The sequence below is a fragment of the Rattus norvegicus genome, chromosome 6 (assembly GCF_021556685.1).
Source record: "Rattus norvegicus strain SHRSP/BbbUtx chromosome 6, alternate assembly SHRSP_T2T, whole genome shotgun sequence".
Taxonomy (NCBI): Eukaryota; Metazoa; Chordata; class Mammalia; order Rodentia; family Muridae; genus Rattus; species Rattus norvegicus.
This window is the reverse complement of record NC_141539.1, coordinates 26,384,457-26,400,751: the sequence shown is the minus strand read 5'-3', so window position 1 is coordinate 26,400,751 and position 16,295 is coordinate 26,384,457. Positions and strand designations below refer to the sequence as shown.

The following is a 16,295-nucleotide window of genomic DNA, read 5'->3' as shown; positions in this document are numbered from 1 at the left end:
CAAATGCTCCATGTCTTGGCATATGTTTATTTATTCATTCACTGGGTATTTTTAGGGCCATGGGTGTTTGAGAGCAAACAACAGAATACCCCTTCTCAGGGTTCCTGTTCTCCAGCATTCAGCTGAACAACTGGACAATGAAATGCACAGGAGTTCAAGGCCATGAGTTTCATGGAGAAAGGGAAATGAACCTAAAGGAGAGAGGGGGTAGATAGAGCATTTTAGCGACGAGACCCTGGTACTCAGATAGCATGTTATAGAAAGGTAATCTCCACTAACCGCTTAGTTCTCTCTTAATAGTTATCAGTGGCTATATTTAATATAAAATTGTTATAACTATATTTGTCTAAGTTGTGTATATGTGTGTGCACATGCATGTATAAGTGGACCATGGTATGCAGGTAGCGGTCAGAGGACAACCTGTGAGAGCTAACGCTCTCCCTCCGTGTGGGTTCCGGGCATCGAACTCAGGACTTTCATCTTGGCAAATAAACTCTTGGTATTTGTTTCTTTAAAAATCGGCTCAGATAAGTTAGGATAGTCTCATAATTTGCCTGTTTTTCTTCCTTTTTAATGGAAATGTTTAGGTTAAGAACGTTAAAGATTTGGAATATCCTGTAGTAACATTTATTTGGAAGAAAATCTAGGCATGGCACTCATTAGCTGCCGTCTCTAGAAAAGACAGTCCCTGACCAGAAGGCTGTGGTGTTTTGGGACACTAGTGGTCTCCTCTCACAGTCAATTTTTCTGTTAAAAGACTTCGTTAAATTTGGCTGTTTGGGGCTGGAGAGAGGGCTTGTGATTAGAGCAGTTGCTGCTCTTGGAGAGGACACCTGTTCAGTTCCCAGCACCCACACAGAAGCTCACAGCCACCACGAACTACAGTTCTAGGGGGTCCAGCTCCCTCTTCTGAGCCCTAAGGGCATCAAACATCCATCATATGCTTACATTCTTGTGGGCAAGCCACTCGTATATGTAAACAAAAATAAATAAATCTCCAAAAAGGAATTTCCTTTAAAAGTTAAGAAGAAAAGGAATGGCCATACTCGCACAAAGACTTTAAGTGCATGAAAATGACGTAAAGAAACTTTCTAGCTGCCCTGCTAACTAAAAATTAATTTAAAACAAACTGTTCCAGCCCTAATATTCTTGGGGATTTGTCTGTCAATCTGTTTGTAATCTGAGTGAATGTTGAACTTGCCAAGGTCATTCATGACCAGCCTGGGTTTGTGCAGTATACTCTGAGGCTACCTAGCGACACAACTCTGTGGTTTATGAATGGAAACAGAGCTTATGTCAGAACAGGTAAGCCTTAGTTGGTATTGACTCGGGTGGGGGCTGTCTTGTCCCTATGCTTGGCTCAGGGTACATGGTGCTTCATTCCTTATCATTCACTGTTCACTTCAGACATCCGTGGGGTCCTTGCTCTACCTAACACAGCATTCCTTAGTGTCTTTTGCCAGTTCTCCGTGCTGTTCTGTTTCCTTCTTGAGCTGTAGATTTTAGTTGTCTCCTGATGGCTGCTCTTATCACTGGACCTGCACTCCTTGCATCTGGCTTTCAATCTGCCCTTCTTGCCAGTCTGGTTCTGTCTTCAATGACTGTTTCTTCACTCTAGGTTGGAGCCAGTTCCAGCTGGCTCTTTAAACCAGGGAAGGCAGCCTGGCAGGTCATCAAGTTACAGGTCAACAACTTCTCTTATGGAGGGACTGATGAGAGCCATTCCCCAGGGGCTGCTCGGACAGTTCATTATTTACAGACACCTTCAGTATCTCTGAAATTAGATGGAAGTTGGGCCACGTGATCTCCTTGAGGTTTAGTTTCATTATCTGTAAAATACCAAGGAAGGATTGAAACATCTTTGTATAGCTGTACAAATCACCAGGATCGAGTAAGCAATATGAAGCACTTAGTCTAGTAGATGATTGGGTTCAATAAATATAGCTCGCCAGCCATACGTCTCTTCATTGATTATCCTGAAATACAAAACATAGAGGTCCTATATAGACTAAATATGACACATTTTCTGTTCTCTAAGTAGCTGTGCCACTTTGGTTTTCTTCGACCCCATGGCATGTAGGTTTTCACTCTCCCTCTGTTATTGGAACTTTCTTATATGTACTAATTGTGTGGTTTCGTTTTAACTTCTTAGCCTTTTTACATGGATGGGATATAAGTCTTAGGGATTGAGATACGTCTCTGTGGGGTCCTTAATGATTCCTAATGACCATTAGGCTTTATGATAGATTGGATTTTTATATTAGTGCTACGGTTTCCTCTTTCCATCCCATTATTCTGTAAGCTCATCTTCACAACTCAGAATGCTTATGCTCTGTAGTGTGCAGGCCTTTGTTCTGTCTTCCTTAGAGTTGAGTCTGTGGCCACCTGACTTAGGAATGTGGGGAGGGGAGTGTTCCCAGAGCTTTATCAGAGTGTTACTTCTTTGTTAATCAATTTGGGCTAATGGCCTGGCTCCCACACAAGCCTTCTCAGTGTGGTTGGCTCAAGGCATTTGAATAACTTAGTGTCCAGAGTCTTGACCAGGCTCAGAGCCCTGGTAGAATAAACTTGGAGAACACACTGTTTACGACTTGTTTTCAGAATCTGTGTCTCAGAGATAGTTTTTGTGGGATGTGTGCGTGTTTCTATGCTGCTCTAAAACTGAAGGCTTGGTGCGTCAGAAACCTTTTGACCTAATATAGTAGAGGAGTGTTTGGTACACTAGGCAAACACTAGCCCTATGCTTCAGTCATTGTCTGACAAAGGAGTCTTCTAATCAAGACAATCTTGACTGAGCTCATGATTGTGTGTTCACTGGCTGTGAGAGAAGACTCAAAAGTATGGAAACAATGAAACTCACCACTCTGTATTATTTTGTTTACTTTAGCAGGAAAAAGGATGGTTTCCTGATAGCATTTATGTGCTTGGGGTCAACAGAGTTTATTTTTATTGTTTCCTTCCACTACTGTCCATCCGAGGCTGTTTACTTCTCTCACTGATTCCCTTGTCCCTAAGTAGTCACATGTGCTTTCCTACTATATATTATATATAATTATATATATTTAATTATCCCCCATCTTCTCCTTCACTTAAGATTTCTTTCTCCCTTCTCATGGTCCCCTTTACACACACACACACACACACACACACACACACACACACACACACACACGAAGAGAGAGAGAGAAAGAGAGAGAGAGAGAGAGAGAGAGAGAGAGAGAGAGAGAGAGAGAGAGAATGTTATTGAGTCTGGATTATTTTGCTTAACAAAATGACCTCTGGCTCCACTATTATTACGATTTCAGGTTTTTTTTATGACTAAATAAAATACCATGAGTATAGCCACATTTACTGGGTAACTTGCTGATCTAGATCAGGACTAGTTGCAATTCCCAGCTATTATGAATAGCTCAGTGGTAAACATGGATGGGCACTAGATCTACCTGTGTTAGATTGCTTTGGAAATATACACAAGAATGTTATATCTGGGCCATCCTGTAGTTCTGTTTTTAGTTTTCAAAGGCTTCATCTGATTTCCACAGAGGCTGTACCAGTTGGCATCCTCACCAGCCATGTGTGAGATTTCCCCCTTCCTCACACCCTCACCAGGTTTCATTGTCATTTCTTTTCTGGTGAGCTGCTCAGATGGGATCTCAAAACAGTTTTACTTACCTATGTTTAAGGGTGATGGCAGCTTTTCAAGTATTTATTGGCTATTTGTGTTTCTTTTCAGAGCTGTCTATTCAATTCATTGGCCCCATTTATTGGGTGGATGACATGTTTTTCTATTTACTTTTTAATACTTCTTCATATATTCTAGGTATCAATCTAATGTCTGATGTATGATTGGCAAAGATTTTTTTCCTCAGAATTCTGTAGGTCATCTATTTTTGGGATTATTTCTTTGGCTATGCTGAAGCCTTATTGTGCCATAAAATAGCATTTGTCAATTTTGGGGGTTGTTACTTGTGCTATTGTGGGTCTTATTCAGAAAATCCTTGGCTTTGCCTATGTCTTGAAATATTTTCTCTGTATTTTCTTCTAGCAGTTTCAGAATGTCAGGTCAGGCCTTACAAGAAAGTCTTTGACTTGTTCTGAATCAAGGTATGGTGAGAGATAAGGATCTAGCTTCCTTCCTTGACTTATAAATATCCAGTTTCCCCAACACTTTTAAAGAGGCTCTTTGCACCTTTGTCAAAATTTAGGTGGCTGTCATTATGTGGGCTCTTTCAATGTCTTCCACTCTATTCCACTGGTCTGCATTGATTTTTATGCTAGTACGGGTTTTGTTACTATGGCTCTGTAGTATAGTTTGAGATCAGCTATCATTGGTAGCCACAACATTGCTCCTTCTGCTTAGGACTGACCTACTTATTTGTGGTTCTTTGCACTTCCATAAGAATTTTAGAGTTTATCTCTAGTTCTGGACAAGAATGTAGCTGGAAGTGCATTGTGTATTCAGTTTGATTTTACTACTCTGTTTTCACAGTATTAATTCTGCCAACCCACGAGCATGGGAAGACTTTCTGTCTTCTGTTGTTTTCTTCCATTTTTTTTCTTTAGCGTTTTAATGATTTCAATGTAGAATTATTTCACCTCCTTGGGGAAAAAAAATTCTACTTTTGGAGACAGAAACTACAGCTGTGTGACCAAGAATAGAAACATCTCTTTATGTAGTTTTGACTTGACCGAGTTTCTCACTTGGTCCTTCGCAGCAATCGGTCTGTGGGACAGACACAAAAATTGAGTCTCAAACAGATTAATCATCTTATTGGATGCTGCATGTAGCAAGAAACAGGATGAAAACAAAATCTCAAGACTTTTGCCTACAAATTGATCGTTTCCATTTGTATAAAATCATGCATGCTTCTCCTATACACTCAGAAAATTAATGAGCAAAACAATATAAAAGAAACAATAAGGGAATTAAATTTTTCATAGAAAGGAGAAAGCTGGAGTCAGCTTTCGTAAACTGTGTTAGTTATGGCTCAGGCTTTCTGGAATTGGAAATGTAGCTCTGTAACATCCTTAACCTTAGCGGCATTTTCCTGAAGAGTAGTCTTCTTTGGGAGGTGAGGTAGGAAGCCGGTAACTGGATGAAACAGTTGAGGATCGATTCTCTGAGGTCATCCTTGGCTGATTGTGGAGAATGTAAGAATCTTGGCTCCTTTCAAGTTCTGAAAAAATAGTGGTCCTCTGCCAGTTGTGTGGCAGGTTCTTGTCAGCAGCTTACTAGTTCATATTTTCTAACTTCAACAGAATTGACAGGGGCCTAAGCTCCTGGGATTTGCTGCACCTTCAGTACAGCTGACATGGTCTCACAATGTTGGCACAATCAACATCTGTGTCTCATTTCTCCATGGTCCATTTCCTGTCAAATACATTCTCCTATCTTTCCTATGAAAAATAACATATGGAGAATAGTTGAAAGGACACACTTTGGTGAGGGGGTGATTAGTCTCCGCATTTATGTGACTTTATTACTGGAATATGACGCTCCTTTTTTCAGTTCAAAAGGATGTCACTGCCTGAAGTCTATGTGGGTGACTAAGGAATTAATTGTGGTTGGATGGATTCAGAGAAATGATTGCTTCATATTGTTGACAGATTCATCTCCTTGAGAATACAGGAAATAGTGCATGTAAATTACTGCTCTGGGACAAATTCTAGCAAGTTCCAAGGAACTGACAGGTGATGTGTAAGACTGAGATTAGTCCAAGGAGAGCATGAAAGGGTGGAGAAACCTCCTGAGTCCCTCTGCACCTGGTAGCTCATGCCCAATAATCAGGGATTTGAGGCGATGTGATATGTTCTGAGAATATTAGGAAAATTCAAAAGACATTCCTGACTCACATGAATTACATCGCAAGGCTGTAAGAATTAGTAAGGTGGGCCAGCTGGCCAGCAGGGAGACATCTTGGTAAAATTATGGAGAATGGAAAATTGCCAGAGGGCTGAGGGAGGTGCAAGTCCTCATCTTTCCAGAAAGAAGAAAGAAGGTGGACTTGGGGATTTACTCACCACTGATCTACATGTTAATCTTGACAAAGAATTGTAGAATGTTTGGTTCAAACAATGGTGTAGCAGATTTTTAAAAGGAAAAAGAAGTTCTCTAAGATCCAGCCAGAGTTATTAAAGACAAGTAATTTCTGTGTAATAGAGGTCTCAAGTAATACATCCTGCTGGCCTGGCATCCCCAGTTGTGAACAAAGCAATTCTCTTTAGGACTCTGGAGTTGATAAAGATCAATTTGGAACCAGTGGTACCATAATAAGATGGGCACATAAATCTTTGAGCTGTTATACTATAACTTCTGACCTTGTAACAATTAACCTTATAAACCTAAGAAAAGAAACTATACTTCTTACTCTGGGAAGTTCAGTTTAATTCACTGAATGGTAGACACTAAGTAGGTATACCCTAACAGGTCCTGTGGAGTGTGGAACCCATTTGTCAATGATTTTTTTCTCGATAAATTTCCTGCCTGAGATAAATAGCTAAGAATGTTTGAATTCAGTATGTAAATGCTTTAGAAGAATTGGGGTAGTATTATATTCTCTAAGACCATAGGCCAAAGTAGCATGAACTTTGAGCTCTACTATGGGAAACCAAGACATGATTACCATCTTCTATTGTAGAAGTGAGGTAATCCTGGTCAGGGGCAGATGATGGATTGGTGGAGTCTGTCTTGCTTCCTGTGGTATATTGGTAGGAGACTATCCCAAAGGTTAGAAATAAAAAGTATGGGGTCTTAACCTTCTGTTGACATCAAGGCCCGCACATGTTTGTACTTGCCATAAAGGAAAGGTAGGATGTAGGCAGTTTCGTCTGTGAAGACTGTGAGGTACCTATGAGAGAGTAGGGGAATGTTCAGTAGGCTGACTAGCTGGACGTAGGGATCTGTGGTCTAGAGAAGAATTTTGGCATCAAGGTACATCGTGGAGTTTGCTTTGTTGTACATGTTTCAGTCAAGGTTTCTGTCTGGCTGCCCCCTATCTACCTTCCTTGTTTGTAGAAATTCCTTAGGGAATATTTTGTTGCATGTTATTTCCTCTAGAGCTTAATCTCCATTAAAGCCATGGACCAGTTTGACTCTAAGTGGCATGTCTACAAGAAAAGACTGGTTCTGTGCAATTTTGTCTATAATATGGAAAGAATAAACATTTAAAACTACCCTAGCTATTACACAGCATTCTGCTTCATCATTAATCATGGTGGTAGCTTAAAAAAAAAGTCAATGTTGTAAGTATCCCATGCATGGCAATCTGCAATGTCTGCAATTTAAATAAAATATGGCCTTAGGAATAGACATTGCTATTACATTCTATAGCTCTGTAAATCACTTTTTCTGGGGCATGAGTAATTAAACAGAGAGTCCATACATTTCTGAACTTGTTAACATTTTTGAAACCCAACCAGATACTAGACATGACATTCTCTTGCTGCCGTCTGGAATTTCCGTGCCCGTGTCTAGGCTCGTTCTTTTCCACTATTTACTTTGGCTCCAACTCTTGGCATCTTCTTTAAAGTTGTTTGCTCTCAGTGTTTACAAAAGTAGGTTCCCACAAGCAAAGAAAGGGTGGGGAATGAGGCAGCCTGGAAGTGCTGTTTTCTGTTGTTAGAAACTCAGATTGGTACACCGTAATTAGTGTTATTTTTGAAAGCATCTTCTTCACCATGTACATGGAATTCACGGTGCACACTCACAGATGGGCCTCTGCTGAGCTTTAGTCCAACTTTATTTCTGAGTTCTCTCTTAAGAAACAAAACAGTCTTCTTCGTAAAATGCCAGGAAGATAAGCGCAATCCCAGCTCTGGGTTTGCCAAACAAAAACAAAACTCTGCTGGGCCGCTGAGGCTCTCTGCCTTGCGTTGGTAAACAGAGAAAAATGGGACAAAGTTGCCTTTGAAAGCCTTAGTGATATTGATGGTTTGATTTGGCTGGAGAGATGGTTTGGAAGTTAATTGCATGTACTGCTCCTAGTTCACAGTTGCCTATATTTCCAGCTGGGGGTTAGGGGTGGGGAGGATGTAGGTAGGTCATAAGCTTTAGGAGCACTTGCACTTATATGCATATGCGCTCTCTCTCTCTCTCTTTCTCTCTCTCTCTCTCTCTCTCTCTCATACACACACACACTCTTTTAAAATAAATATATATGTACTTATTATCGATTAAGTTATTTATTTACATCCCAATTGCAGCTCCTCTCACTTCTTCCAGTCCCTCTTACCTTCCCTCCCCTACACCCTTGTTCCCTTTCTCAGAAGAGGGGGGGCCTCCCCTGGATATCAACCAGCCTTGGCATTGCAAGGCAGTCCAATTAGGGGAAAACAATGCTGTCAGGGGTTACAGCATAACTGTTACATATGTGTTCAAGGCCTAGGTCCATCCCATGCATTCTCTCTGGTTGGCGGTTCAGTCTCTGTGAGCCCCTATGAGCCCAGGTTAGTGGATTCTGTACATTTTCTTATGGCACCTTTGACTCCTCTGGCTGGGGGGAGGGAAGGTATTTTGATTAATTTATAGGCTAAGAATACCTAGAATAAGTTGTAATGACAAGTGGAGTTTTATCAATTCTGAGGCTTTTCTTCTTAGATTATCAATGCTATACTCATATATGTTCTCAAAACAACCATATGCGCATTCAAATGGGACTCAGCATTCAAAACTGTTTTTTTCTTTTTGGTGTATATGCAAGTTCACATGTACATGTGAACATGTGTGTTTGTACATGTATGTGGAAGTTCAAGGTTGTTCCTAGGTGTCTTCATCAATCAGTCTTGATTTTACATATTGAGGCAGGCTCTCTCATTGAACTCTGACCTGGATTTTGATAGTCTGTCCAGCCAACGCTTTTCAGGAATTCCCTGTCTCTTCATCCCGAGTGCTAGGATTGCAGGAAGCCACTATGGCCCCCAAGATTTACATGGGTTATGTGATACGAAACTCTGCTCCTCCCTCACACTTGTGTGGCAAACACTTTACCAATTGGGTTTTCTCTCTAGTTCTCTCTCTTCTTTGTAGCAATATTCTAGTAAGAACTCAATGAATGGCTGTTAAACGAAATCAGTGAAAATTTAAACAATTACTTTCAATAAAAATATGGCTAGCAAATAATTAAAAACACTCCAAGCTTATCCACTCTCTTTTGCTGGATTTAACTTTGCCCATGACAGAAACGTATTATAGGGTTTTTTGTTTTGTTTTCTTTTGTTTATTAAATGGGCTTTGGGTTCAAACTTCATAACTACCATTTTCTTTCTTTCTTTTTAAAATTTTATTTTGTTTCATGTGTATGGATGTTTTACCTGTATTTTCACCACATGTGGGTCTGGCACCCTCCGAGGTCAAAACAGGGCATCTGATCCTCTGGAACTAGAATTATACCAATGTTGTGAGCTGCCTTATGAGTCCTGGGAGTTGAACCTGGGTCCTCTGGAAGAGCCAATGCTCTTAACCATTAAACCATCTCCCCAGCCCCAGAATCATCACCACTTTCGAATCCCATAACCTTGGATGAATTACTGAGCTTCTCTAGGTGCCAGCTCCTTCCTCTCTGAAATGCTAGTCCCCTGTTAATTTTGCTATGATTATAGAGAACATTCTGTGCAGTTCCATAAGTAGTAGTTGCTACTTTGACTGTAGCTTCTGTCTGTGTAATGTACAGGCTACCTTCTAGCTGCCCAATTTACCAGCAGCCCTGGATTGGTTTTGATCATGCTAATTCATGACCCAATAGAGGTGTGTAAGACTTTCCTCCTTCAGTTAGGACTTAATTGGCCTAGTCTTTCTGGGCCCTGAGTCACAGCTTATGTGTCTGAAGGGTCTCCCATCCTCCTGATCCCATCAGCTCTCAGAATGGTCCCCAGCTGCCCAGCCCTTCTCAGAGAGTCTTTCTCCTGCTGGACACACTGTCATAAAATCACCAGCCCCACCCACAGCCTCACTCACAGCTGGTCCTCTGTGCTTTTTTATTTGTTTGCACAGCTCTTTCGGTCCATTCATAGTGAATGAGGCCCGGAAGCAGCGCATGCAGCAGCATAGCTGCGGCTTCCAGTCAGGACACCTGGGAAGTCGAAGAGTCTGCCTGGTCTTCTGAAGGTTGATTCATGCCTCTTTCCCTCTCTTCTCGTTTCTTTCCATTATGCAACACCATGCAAGATGTGGACGAGTGCCTGCAGCCAAAGGTCTGTACCAATGGTTCCTGCACCAACCTGGAAGGCTCCTACATGTGTTCCTGCCACAAGGGCTACAGCCCCACACCAGACCATAGACACTGTCAAGGTAATGCCTTGGTCACATATCCCATTGTGTTTGAACTTCCTTCATGAGCAGAACTGCGTGGCTGGCCTTAAAAATGGGCCATGCTACCTGTGTTTGTTTCCGTCCATCTCCTTGAAGCATTTTGGCTCCTTTTTACAGGTAAATCTGTAGTGGATTTAGAAATATCACAACTCTTGAATACTATATGTGACATGCATGGCTTTTATCTGCCTTTTGCCAGTTGTATGTTATATACATTTTACATGCCCTTGTTTTAACTCTCCAAACATAATTTGTAAAGGCCCCATAATACTCCAATGTAGTATCACAGTCTTTTCCAATCTGTCATTAATATCTAAGAACATTTCTGCAAATTTCTATTTAAAATAAACATATATGTTAAAATTATTTATCTGTAGGTGTAGAAATATTTGATAAAGTGTCCTGGCTATTTTTACTATTACTATTTACTATTAAATAAGACAGTATCCATTTCTAGTTCTTAAATGGTAATTCCTTTGATTTTATAAAGTTTAATTTTTGTGCCAGGTGGTGGTCACACACCCCTTTAATCCCAGGACTCAACAGGCAGAGGCAGGAGGATCTCTGTGAGCTCAAGGCCAGCCTGGTTTACGGAGTTAGTTCCCGGACACCCAAGGTTACACAAAGAAACCTTGCCACAAACAAACAAACAAACAAACAAACAAACAAAAAACAAAGAAACACAAAAATCCAACTTTGTACAGAAAATGTAACTGTCAATCATACTGAGGGGAAAAGCTATACAGTAAATGGGGACTCCTGGTAAACACTTTCAGATGCATTTTTACAAAGAGGCTTTTAGAGTCAAGCAACAGTTGTACATTAATCATAGAGCATGGCTTCTCTTCAGCTCTCTTAGTCACTTTAGACATTGCACTTTAGGTCATCGAGGGCTAGTGACTTACATCTGTTCCGTTCTTCTAACCCTCAAAGGCCTGTGGTGCAGGTGGTGAAGAATAATTGCGCCATGTTTTAATAATTATGAATTGTTATAGCTAGCTAGCTGCCCAACTGAACACGCTCAGGCTGGGCTAATACAGGTGAAGCAAGACAGACTCTTCAAATTAGGAAAGACCAGCCTAGGAGCTGTGCTTGATACTTTCTACCTTGCTAGGACCAATGCTTGGCAAATGCAGCCTGAGAGAGGAAGGGCTGATTGTGACTCAGAGCTTGAGAGTACAGTCCATTCGGTGGTGGGAACTCGAGATGGTTGTGTCTGCAGTCAGGAGGTGGGGGATGGGAATGGGTGAATGCTGGTGATAGACTCGCTTTCTCCTATTTATACAGTTTGGCAGCTAGGGTGGGTCTTTCCATCCCAATTGACCTAATCTCGACAATCCCTCCTACATGTGCTGAGAGATTTGTCACTGAGATGGTTCTAGATCATGTCAAGTTGACAAGCAATGTAAATCCTTACAGTAGAAAAACAGAACCATGTGGGAAACAAACCCTGTTTCTACTAGAAATGTCCAAATAACAGATGAAGCCATGTTTCACTGCCGTCCTGTCTCTTCTGCATGGCTTTTCCAAGAGCACTGATGCTTGGTGGCATTTCTCAATAATGTTAACTCTTTCTCAGTTGTGCTCACTTTTGTCAAGGTTCTTTGTTCTTCTTCCAGGGTCATTTACTCTGCAGTTGATGTTTGGCCAGTATATATAGAAGTGGCTTTCATTGTGACATTTTCATACACTGTTGGCACATTTCACTCATCCCTTCTGATCCCTTCCTCTACTCGCCTTCCTCTAATTCTTCCCAGAATATTACTCTCTACTGTTTCCTGCACACACAGTCTATCACCCTCTCTGACTTCTCCTCCACCCGCTTTAAGATCATGCCCATCCTCCCATCTCTACATCTGTGCCCTAAATACACATTCTTATGTGCATGTCCATGTGAATCTACATAGAAATTTGTAATAGGAAAGAAAACATGCAATATTTGTTTGTGAACTGTTTTGAGGAAAGGTTTCACTGTGTATCCACACCGATGGAAGTCATGGTCTTCCTAGCCCAGCCTTCCTAAATGCTGGAATTACAGGTGTGTGCCTGGCTCACTGAAGGCATTTTGTAGTAAATCCTGAAGCACCATTTTCTCTCAGTCTCCTGTAATCATCATACGTCACATTCCTACCACTGAGGATGGTTTCTGTGTTACTTTGAGAAAGAGGTTAGTCTTAGTTAACACAACTCTTTGACCTTATCATTGAGGTTATAAAGAAAGTGTGTTCTTCTGTTGCCTGCTGTACCTGCCCAGATTAATATTTGCTCATTCCTGATTGCTTTGTTTCTGTCTTTCATGCAGGACAGTGGGGCCTACAAAATCTAGTAACTGTTACTATGTGCTTCATGTTCTGCCTTCCATCTTCAACTCTAAGGTGTTATATTGCCTTTATGCTTGATTTAAAATGATAGAGTGAGATAGTGGGGAGCTGTAAGTTGCTTTTGGAATCATATAACTTAACACATTTCAGCATAATGGGTTGCTAAAGTTTCTACTGCCCAGCCTGGGTACTATTGTTTTATGACAATAAGCCCAGACCACATTGTTGGAATTACCACATTCTCCTGTGGGGGAGTCTATCTCAGAGAACTAATTGTCATCATTTATGTTAACAGATATTGATGAATGTCAGCAAGGGAACCTGTGCATGAACGGGCAGTGCAAAAACACTGACGGCTCCTTCCGGTGTACCTGTGGGCAGGGCTATCAGCTGTCAGCGGCTAAAGACCAATGTGAAGGTAGGTGTTTGTCATTATAAACTACTGAGACCAGGGTAAGTGACCCAGCCTAGGTCATTATAGTGTCAGAAACCCAAGTAATTCCACATAAGTCAGACAAGTCAATAAAACAAAATGGTGTAAGTTGAAGTAGAAAAATATGACCCTGGTGACTGGTAGCTAAGCAAAGAAAAGTCGTTGCTTGTTTATGCACCTCCTTACCACATAAAATTACTTCCATTTAAATATTTAAATTAATTCTGATGTTTTAGTACTGGGATTTCACAATTAGAAAGTCATTATATTGGCCTGGCATTATGCTACAGTGTGTTAATAATTTCAGTGTGTATTTAGCTTCAATAATTTTTGGCCAATTTTGGTACAGTTCTCAGACTTTCCTTTCTAGAACCTCAAGTGTTTGACGAATCTAGGAGTGAGCAATGGCAGGACATATGCAAGTGCATTCGTATACACAACTAAGCCAAGCAATTTGTTCCAGAATCCCTCTTGCTACTTCTACCTTTACAATCCCAGAACCCATTTTCCTACTAAGGAGTGGATAGGACCTCTTCACACGATGCAGTCAGGCTACCACATTCAGAGACCTTTGCAAAGCTTCTCAGGTTCCATTCACTGATGAGTCAGATATGATCAGGACCGCCTCTGAGCCAGATTATCAACATGGAAAAGCCTAGTTTAGCGGCTGACTGCTCCGATAATCTAATCAAAGATATGACTGCCTCAGGGTGAGAGAAAAAATGAGCCGTATTCCTGTGGGAGCTGATATGTGTGTTACATCTTATAGAAACATTGGCAGAAAATGATTAAAAGGAGAGAGAGATTAAAAAGAGAGAGAGAAATGCTTCACAATTTAAAAAAAAAATTCTTCAACAAGTAACGTGACCTGAGTGCCTACTTACAGCAAGGAGTTATCTAAGAGTATTCTAGAGAATATGCTAAGCATAACTGTTATTACAATGTAACAATGAGGGTACAATATTTGGATTCATGCTGTCTATTTTGTCATAAGTGTGGCTGTGGTACGCGCCAGGTGAGTGTCTGAACTCAGGATCACGTGACTGAAACAAATGTTACTCAAGGTGAGGAAGTAATGTCTCCAACAGGAGTGAGTGGCCCTGTGGAATAGCAAATGAGATGAGGGGGAGGGGAGAGTATTAGATTCGACCAGAATATCTTTTTTTAAAAAGAGATAGAGAATAGATGGATAGACAAATTAAGGAATGAAGCCTAGTTGTTCAGAGCTCTATAGGTAAATTAGAAATAACGAGAAAATAATGATGTATAAGCTTGTGCTACTTAAGGATGGAGGTCGACAAATCTTTTCTGTAATGAACCAGGTAATATGAGAATATCCAGAGTGGTATTAAATAACTACTAGTAGGCTAGATTAGGCCTGTGTACTACATACAATTTGGGGACCTTTGCTTTAGGCTATTATAAGCACGTGTGCTTTCAAACCTAGTATTCAAACTGAATGTTTGAAATGGGGTTCACAAATTACAGCGAACTGTTTGCTATCTGTGTTTAAATAGTGAAACTTAGGCGAACAGGTGGTTTACGTTTTTTCGGTTCTTCAGAACTCTCCTTATTGTGGAATGACCTTTAATTTGAGCTCAGTGTACACTGCTTAATGAAAGGTCTTGCTCGGTAATAAACCAGAAACCACTGTACCTATTCTGAGGCAAACGACGGGTTTCTCTGTGCTCTTTTGCTCACAGATATTGACGAATGCGAGCACCGTCACCTCTGCTCTCACGGGCAGTGCAGGAACACAGAGGGCTCCTTCCAGTGTTTGTGCAACCAGGGTTACAGAGCATCTGTGCTTGGAGACCACTGCGAGGGTGAGCTTCCCCTCCTGCCTCAGGACCAGAACACGCTACAATCCGAGGCAATCTGGCACCTTTGTACCTGCTGTGTAGGAGCTCTACTTTTGCCTTTATAATTGAGGGTTAGCTCCTGCAATGTGTGTTTCTTCCAATGTCCTATGAATGGGACAGAGGGGTGAAGAAGAGTACACATTTTCTTTGTACCAGTGATGGATAGTTTAATCTGGGTGCGTGGTTCTGCACTGTAATACTTCATTTGTACAAAACTGTCTTCCAAATGGCCCAAACAAGCAAACATAGCTTAGTTTTTCATCCCAGCTGAGGGCTTTTAAGAGCTGATTTTTTTTTTCTGTATAAAACACTCTACAAGGGACCTCGCACACCTAGCATTGAGAGTTGACTGTGGCTTAGAGCCTGCATGAGGTGCTCAAGGCTGCCAGCTCATACACAGGAGTATTTTCTCCTGACACACTCTTTCTCTCTCGCCACCAGCTCATCACTTAAGAACATTCTGTGTATTCAGGGCTCATCTAGGGATCAGTCCCCAGCTCACCTGCCTCTTAGTGCTGTGTCTCACACGCAGCATCAGTGTATCAGAGAGAGGGGTAGTGATGGTCTCTTGTTGCTGCAACCAAAATACCAGACAAGAAGAAATCGAAGGGTGGACGGATTTATTTCAAACGACCACAACCATTTTAAAGAATGATCTCCTGGCAGAGCTTTGAATGGGCCAACATCCTTTTCACTCTTAGCTCGGTTATCTGGGCAAGAAGCATTGTGGATTATGTTAAATTATTATTTAATTCATTTATTTTTTACTTATTCAACTTTACATTCCACTCACTAACCCCTCCTGGTCACTCCTTCTCACAGTCCTTCCCCTTCCTTCTTCCCCTTCTACTCTGGCAGGTGGGGCCTCCTGGATATCCACCCCTCTCCCCGTTGGCACTTCAGGTCTCTTCAGGCTAGGCGCTTCCTCTCTCACTGAGGCCAGATAAGGCAGCCCAGCTGCTGCTGCACATATCCCTCCCACAGACAACAGCTTTTGGGTTAGCCACTGCTTCAGTTGTTCAGAACCCACATGAATGTCAAGAGTGTACAAAATTTAAGACAAGTTGGTACAAGTATTCTCAAAATGGCCGAGTGCCTTGTCTCTGCTGCTACTAGTATTAAACAACTTAGTCCTTCTTGGGGGCGTTTGATCCTAAGTTCAATGGCTTTAAAATGTGTGTTGTCTATGTACCAGTAAGTTCGCTTTTAGGAGTTTAGCCAAGGTAATATTTTTCAAGGGCTAATAATATGGACAAAATGGACATCATCAGTATTTCTTTTTTTTTTTAATTAACTTGAGTATTTCTTATATACATTTCGAGTGTTATTCCCTTTCCCGGTTTCTGGGCAAACATCCCCCTCCCCCCTCCTCT

General features: G+C 41.3%; 1 protein-coding gene across 23 annotated transcripts in view; it reads left to right on the top strand.

Moving 5' to 3' along the window:
- Window positions 1-16,295, top strand: part of Ltbp1 (latent transforming growth factor beta binding protein 1) — a 395,618-nt gene that overhangs the window by 300,621 nt on the left and 78,702 nt on the right. For all 23 annotated transcript variants that reach the window (XM_087554460.1, XM_087554459.1, XM_087554462.1 and 20 more), the window contains 3 exon segments: window positions 10,163-10,285; window positions 12,923-13,045; window positions 14,764-14,886. In XM_087554460.1, coding sequence (XP_087410586.1) covers window positions 10,163-10,285; window positions 12,923-13,045; window positions 14,764-14,886 — 369 coding nt within the window.